Below are 8068 nucleotides of genomic sequence, written 5' to 3'. Positions count from 1 at the left end.
TCTCATTTACCTTACAGCCTCAAATACCTCTTGTGACAACGAGTTCCTCAGTCTAATTAGGCATTGACCGAATAAAGCATTTGTATACATTGGTTCTGATTTTTCTACATTTCAGTTTAATTTAATGTTCTCTTGATCTTGTCTTTTGAGACAGGGAGAACACAGTCTCCATCTACTCTCCACCAATCTGTATTTCATAGACTTTTCTCATGGCCCCTCTAATGCACCTCCTAGGTAACGTAAACATCCCAGACTTTACAACCTGTATGCATATAAGAGTTTCCCCAGGCCCTTGATCATTCTTGTTGACTATGCCTGAACCCCTCTAGTTCTGTAATAACATGTGTGAAAAGGGTGCCTCGTACTTCACAGAGGAGGCCGGAGGAGTATGAAACATTGACTGGTTGATCTAATGGCATTTTATTTCCTTTATGATTCCCCATCCCATTCCTCCTGGATCCCAATGTTTCCCTCCGTTTCTGGCCATACTTGCACTGTGAGCAGGGGTTTACAGAGCTGTGTACCATGATGCTCAGCTCCCTGTCCTGAGTTCAGACAGTTAAAGTAGAACCTTGTAAGGTGTTTAAGGAATTCAAAGTTTTCTCTCCAACGGGCATGCACATTGCAGTTTTTGACATTGAAGTCCATCTGCCATCATGCTGCCCATTCACCTTGCTTGGTTAGCTCCCTCTGAGGACTTGACTATAACCTAAATAATCTGGAGCCATCTGCCAATGTTGTCACCTCACTGTTCAATCTTTCTCGAGTGTTCATAACTATACAATATTTATTGTACTATTTGTTATAAAACATGTGTCACGGCGTCCCTGGGCGATGCTCTGGAACTGCTCCCTACGAAGCCAGTCAGGACTCTGGGGAAGTCTCCTTTCTGTGAGCAGCCTGTCTGCAGGACACACAGCTCACACAGCTTCCACCTTCCTGGGTCTGACCTCGGAGCATTCAGCATCCTCTGCCCCTCTGTGCGCTTCCCACAGCAAGTCCGCCCAGGCGGGGTCCTGGGGAAGCCAGAGGGTCCTGCCCCACAACTTGGCAGTCAGACGTGACTCTCAGCCATCCAGTAAAGAGAAGGTTTATTAGACGACAGGAGCATCGTCTAAAACAGAGCTTGTAGGTGCAGAGAACAAGACCCCTCAGCTGGGTCCATTTTGGGGGCAGTGAGCCAGACAACCACATCTGCACTTCACCCCATGTCCCCAGACAGCCCCAAACTCAAACTCTCTCCAGCCCCTCCTCCTCTGGGCTTTGTCCCTTTCCCGGGCCAGGAGGTCACCTGATTCCTTTGTTCTCCAACCCTTTAGCTCTCACCTTGCAGGGGGGAAGGGCCCAGGCAAACAGTTGCCAGGAAACAGGGTGTCGGCCATTCTCTGTGTCCAGACCCCTGCACAAATCTGCCCTCTAGGGCTCTGCAAGGATCATATACCCTTATCCCACCACCTAGAAACTTAAGAACTGCATAGGGGAAACTGAGGCACCCCCACACTATTCAGAGGAAACATTAAGAACAGATCCACTTCGTCACAACATGTAACCCCCCTCACTCTGCTTCTTTCCCTTTACAGACACCTGGAGCATTTCTGAGCCCAATCGACGCACCGACCAATGCATGGCAGCTTTCAACCTCAGTGACTATGACCGTTCATCATTCATCCTAACAGGAATCCCTGGCCTGGAAGCTGCTCACAGCTGGATTTCCATCCCTTTCTTTATGTTCTACGTTATTGGCCTGTTGGAAAATGTCATGGTTCTTTTTGTTGTAGGCAAAGAGGAGATCCTGCATGCACCAATGCATTTGCTGCTCTGCATGCTGGGGCTTACAGAAATCAGCGCATCTACTGCCATCGTCCCAAAGGCACTGTGTATATTTTGGTTCAATTTGAAACGCATTACTGTGGGTGGCTGTCTCACCCAGATGTTCTTCCTTCACGTGGTTTCTGTGACACAGTCAGCCATCCTCATGACAATGGCCTTGGATCGCTATGTTGCCATATGTAAACCTCTGAGATATGCCACCATCCTCACAAATGCACGAATAGCTAAGCTAGGGCTAGTGTGTTTGACAAGAGCTGTTCTCTTCATTCTGCCCCTGCCTCTGCTCCTGAGTCAGCAGACATTCTGTGCCAGCTGCATTATCCCCCACACGTACTGTGACCACATGGCTGTGGCAAAGATGTCGTGTGGGGACATCAAAATCAACAGGATATACATCTTCTTGTTAGTATTTATAGTCCTTGGGTTTGACCTGACAGTTATTGCTGTCTGATAATCTGATGGTCTGATAATCAGGGCCGTCCTCAGAATCCCCTCCAAGAAAGCCCACCAGAAAGCCCTTAACACCTGCACAGCCCACATCTGTATAATTTTGATTTCTTGTACTTTCGGCCTCTTCGGTAATCTGACACACTGGTTCAGTCAGAGCATCACTCCCTATGTACACGTCATCTCGTCCAGCCTGTATCACCTCCTCCTTCCTATGCTCAACCCTATCATTTATGGTATCAAAACCAAAGAGCTTCGTGACAAAGTGTGCAAATACAGCTGCAGAATGTGATTACCTGGGGCCACTGACTCCAAACCTCTGTGACATGAGGGGGGAAATGATATCTCCTCATAAATCAAGGGTGTTCTATCCAAGTTTGGCTGAGCTCATCATTGTGGAAGTTCACAGACTTTAAAGCTCCTCACACCTAACATCTTATCAATCCATCACCAAGCACTGCTCTCTCTGTTGCTGAGTTCCCTCTCTCTGACCATATCCTGATCACTTTCAGTGTCACGGTCAAGGTTCCTCCCCCACTCTGAATGCTAAGGTAAAGATGTGGGGACCTGCATGAAAACCTCCTAAGCTTATCTTTACCAACTTAGGTCAAAAACTTCCCCAAGGTACAAAATATTCCACCCTTTGTCCTTGGATTTGCCACTACCACCACCAAACAAATACTGGTTACTGGGGAAGAGCTGTTTGGAAACGTCTTTCCCCCCAAAATACTTCCCAAAACCTTGCACCCCACTTCCTGGACAAGGTTTGGTAAAAAGCCTCACCAATTTGCCTAGGTGACTACAGACCCAGACCCTTGGATCTTAAGAACAATGAACAATCCTCCCAACACTTGCACCCCCCGCCCTTTCCTGGGAAATGTTGGATAAAAATCCTCACCAATTTGCATAGGTGACCACAGACCCAAACCCTTGGACCTGAGAACAATGAAAAAGCATTCCGTTTTCTTACAAGAAGACTTTTAATAGAAAAAGGAGTAAATAGAAGTAAAGTAATCCCCTCTGTAAAATCAGGATGGTAGATACCTTACAGGGTAATTAGATTCAAAACATAGAGAATCCCTCTAGGCAAAACCTTAAGTTACAAAAAAGATACACAGACAGAAATAGTTATTCTATTCAGCACAATTCTTTTCTCAGCCATTTAAAGAAATCATAATCTAACACATACCTAGCTGGATTACTTACTAAAAGTTCTAAGACTCCATTCCTGGTCTATCCCCAGCAAAAGCAGCATATAGACAGACGCAGACCCTTTGTTTCTCTCCCTCCTCCCAGCTTTTGAAAGTATCTTGTCTCCTCATTGATCATTTTGGTCAGGTGCCAGCAAGGATACCTTTAGCTTCTTAATCCTTTACAGGTGAGAGGATTTTTCCTCTGGCCAGGAGGGAATTTAAAGGGGTTTACCCTTCCCTTTATATTTATGACAGTCACCCATCAGCCCCCATCTCTACACACCATGTGACTTGGCATTCCTTTTACTTCCATATCAGCAGAAGACACTGCAGCTTTCTGAAGCAAGGTGGCTTCCCATTAGACCCTGTGTGAACAGCATTCTTGATCAGTTTGGTGAAATAAAGCTATGCTTTCTGATAGACAAAAAAAAAAAAAGAAAGAAAAGAAAAAAAAAGAAAGCAACTACATTCTGAACTTCTTCATATAACTACAGTGATCTGGTGAGCAAAATTTACCTGATTTTTCTAAGACCAATAATTCAGGAAGCCCGGAGGATAAACCAAATGTTTCTGTTGGAAAGTGCTAGTACAGGAAAGCTGACGCAGGAACTGAGGACATTCTACAACAACTTCTTGCTGAGAGTTGTGAAACTGTGTGTTTTTGAGAACTGGACCGTGTTACCCTAGATTTGAGGGGTGTGTACCCCAGAATGTGATCAAGCTAATTTCAACCATAGGGTGTGCATTCAGTCACTATGAATTAATAAAAGAGACCATCACATAATTAAGTGTTAATTGGAAAGCAGGCTTTTAGATGCAAGGTTACAATCTAGCTGGCAGTTTCTGCTAATCAGAATGGGAGGAGTGGACAGACAAGTAAATACATGAGAAAGAAAGTAGATAAATGGATGTAAATTTTGACTTTAGATGCCTCAGATAGTAGAAGTTTTTTGAAAGTTAGGAAAAGTGATGATCCAGTAGGGGTCACTATGACTATGTGTTTTGTAGAAGTTATAAAAGATTACCTAATACAAGTACTTTGGAGCAGCCCTCTGAAGCCATCTTTAGAGATGTTTTTCCTGACACTCTTTCTCCCTGGTGGGTGAGCAACTGGCCACTGCGAACCTGCTGTTAATTACTCAATACTGTTCCATGTTAGGTAAATATGTGGATATTCTAACCTATTGCTTATGTCTCTGTGTGCTTAAATAGAAGAAACTGCAGAGTTAGACAAGAGCATGTTTACTCGTATTTCATCCTTGATCAGACAGAATTGCTGTGTTCTCATTTCTTTATTCCTGATACCGCCTGGAGTGAAAGAGTTAAGTTGCCCCCCGGGGGTTTTGAAAAACTGCGTAACATATTGCTGTGTTAACTACAAAATGCCTTGGAGACTAATAACTTATGACTTTTCATAGTCACTTTTGGAGTCACTTTCAGCTAGAACTTTCAAATACATACTAACTATTCCCGTTGTCCAAGGCATCAAATGTAGGTGTGAGATTTCATCTTGGACTTGTGAAAGAGTTGAAACAGAGACTGCCATGAACTGTCCAGGTGATTAAGGAGGTGGTGGAATCTCCATCTTGAGGTTTTTAAGGCGGCTTGACAAAGCCCTGACTGGGATGATTTAGTTGGTGTTGGTCCTGCTTTGAGCAGGGGATGGATAGATGACCTCCTAAGTCTCTTCCAACCCTAAACTTCTATGATTCTATGATTGAATTGCTTGCAGTAGTAAGTCCTTCATGGCCTATATTGGTGATTTCTCATTTTGCCATTGTTTCATGGAGACCTTGGGACAGTTGGAGCAGCAGTGGAGAGTTTTGCCTACGGTTCACTGGCCTCTTACTCAGAACAACCATGGAGAACAGTTTTGTGTTGAAGTCTCAAACACATGGATGCCACAGGGGCAAAGGTTTTAGTGAACTTGACTTGTTTGCTCTTTCATTGCTGTTGCTACCTTTTAGTAATGCTGTTTTGAAAGACTGATACAACAAAAACTGTCCAACAAGAGGAACTTTAAGAAAAGATTTGTCATGTTAGGGCATGCATGCAACAACAAATCTGTTGTGAAGTTTGCACCAGCAAAAGAAATGTCACTGGTCACTGCTGATATGTATGGCCAGCAGCAGAGGCATCTTCTCTTCCAGTGAGGAGCGAGAGATGAAATGTTGCCTTGAGAGATTAACAGTAACAAACTAATTCAAATCAAAATATGGACATTGACTACCTTCGATGAATGCATTTAGAAAAAAAAAATAATATAATGGTCTTGCTGTTTTTACACTACATATGTTTTGGGCTCCTTTTGGCTATTTTACACGTTACAGGCCGTTTTTTTTTTTTTTAAACACCTGCCAACCCTCAGTCTGGATACAAGGACCAGTAGTGGGGTTTTAATTTTGAATTTGATTGTCATCTCATGGCTTTTTGCTAATGTGGACAAAGTCCTGCTGGTAAAAAAAAAAAAAAAAAACCCTTTGTTTCAAGAAATACATTTAAGTTGATTTCAGCTACATTTAGATTACTTTTGAAGTGATTTGGGGCTCTTAATGCAGTAGAATTCTGTCAAACCTGAGCAGCACCTCAAGCTGAACTGGACGCACAGGAGAAGCATCCGGAAGCACAAGGGCCAGAGAAGCAGCCCCGGAGGCAGAGTTGGGCCAGAGCCAGGGAAGCAGCACTGAGCCAGAAGAGCCAGAACGAGGCTGGAGGCAGAACAGCAAGGCTGAGGCAGCGCTGGGGACCTGCAGCTGGAGGAGACCAGAAGTCAGGGCTGGATCGGAACAGACCAGCTGCGCCAACAGGGAGAGAAGGCTGAACTACAGCGGGGAGCTTCGGGTTCAGAGCCAATGTAGCTATTCTATTGTATGTCAGCCATGCTGCAAGTAACATGACAGCCAAGCAGAATGGGAAGAGCAAGGTGGGGCCCTGGGCAGAGGGCTCAACACAGGGAGATGTCACAAGACTTCAGGTCCTTGAAGGCTCTGAAGGGAGGGTAGCTGCTGGGGAGAAAGGTCCTGCCCTTAGGTCTGAAGGTGTGTGGCCACTGCCAGACCAAGTGTTTGACCCAGGGTATCACCGCAGCACAAGCAGAGCCTGGGCAGGAGGCCTGGGACGAATGAGGAACAGACTGTGAACTTTCCTAACATCCCAGAGATGGTGGTTTGTAACCCCATCCCCAACAAGTGGGGTTCCTTATTTCCTTGAATCTTTCCCATTTTTTCCTTATTTTTCTTCTAGTTGGTGTTTTCTAAATTATATTAGGTTTGAATTTAATGCAGTCATTAGGGGGTCAGGGAAGCATCTGGTGTGAAGGGAGTAACCCAAGGGGACATCCTAGCCCCTGTCCTAAGTGACCACGATGAGACTGGGGTTCAGCCTCCAGGAATCCAAGGCCCACTGTGTCGCCATTACGAGGACTCTGCCACACAGGAGAGTGGAAGGGGAGTGCTTGAGGTTAGGCAGGCCTTGGGGTAAAGGCAATGTGAGTGGGGACTCCGAGCTTTTCATAGCCATTCCCTGGGGTATTGCAGAAGCCAGAAAATTCCCCACAATAGTTCCCCACTTACATTAGGGAACTGGGACAAACAGATGGGTTGGATTTTAGTGATTGTAACGAGATGTGTAACTTGTGAAATCTTCATTTAACTGCTAAAAGCTGAAATGTGTAACGTTGGGGAGCACCCTTTCTGTGTAAGGGGAATATAACGTCACTGCATGAGATGGCTTCCCAGAGACTGTTAATATAAAACCTTTCCCCCCACCTGTACTATTCTATTATGGGGTTCGAGGATGAAAACTGATATTTTGTCTTTGGCCTCTTGAACAGATTTCATAAACAATGAAAGCTTCTTCAAGGACTTGACTAGAAAATTGATCAACAACCAGAATGAATCCTAGAATCGTAGAAGATTAGGGTTGAAGAGACCTCAGGAGGTCATGTAGTCCAACCCCTGCTCAAGGCATTACCAACCCCAACTAAATCATCCCAGCCAGGGCTTTGTCAAGCTGGGCCTTAAAAACCTCTCATTTTGGAGATTCATCCACCTCCCTAGGTACCCATTCCAGTATATCACCACCCTCCTAGGGAAATATTTTTCTTAATATCTACCCTAGACCCCCACTGCAACTTGAGACCATTGCTCCTTGTTCTGCCATCTGCCACCACTGAGAAGAGCCAAGCTCCATCCCCTTTGAAACCACCCATTAGGTAGTTGAAGACTTCTACCAAATCCCCCCTCACTCTTTTTTTCTGCAGACTAAATAATACAGGTTCGCTCAACCTCTCCTCATAATTCATGTGCCCCAGCCCCCTCATCATTTTCATTGCCCTCTGCTGGACTCTCTCCAATTTGTCCACATCCTTTCTGTAGTAGGGGGCCCAAAAACGGGATGCAATAATCCAGTGCTGAATAGAGGGGAAGAATCAATTTGCTCCATCTCCCTCCTTGATCTCACTGCTTCCTCTCAGATTTTAGACACAATGATGGCACCCACAGAAATAATTCTCCTGAACGAAAAAGGCCGCTGATGTTTATGAACCTTCAGCTTTCAAGAAATTATTGGAAAATTATAGTTCAGTTTTTCTCACTGTG

General features: G+C 44.8%; 1 protein-coding gene across 1 annotated transcript; it reads left to right on the top strand.

Moving 5' to 3' along the window:
- The first annotated feature begins 615 nt into the window (after positions 1-615).
- Positions 616-2281, top strand: LOC119565286 (olfactory receptor 52N2-like). The gene is made up of 2 exons (XM_037889789.1): positions 616-679; positions 1581-2281. The coding sequence occupies exons 1-2, from the start codon at positions 616-618 to the stop codon at positions 2279-2281; spliced, it is 765 nt and encodes a 254-aa protein (XP_037745717.1).
- The last annotated feature ends 5787 nt before the right edge of the window (positions 2282-8068 follow it).

This window comes from Chelonia mydas, chromosome 1 (assembly GCF_015237465.2).
Source record: "Chelonia mydas isolate rCheMyd1 chromosome 1, rCheMyd1.pri.v2, whole genome shotgun sequence".
Classification (NCBI taxonomy): domain Eukaryota; kingdom Metazoa; phylum Chordata; order Testudines; family Cheloniidae; genus Chelonia; species Chelonia mydas.
Note: the sequence above shows the minus strand (reverse complement) of the source record. Positions and strands in the feature narration are given on the sequence as shown.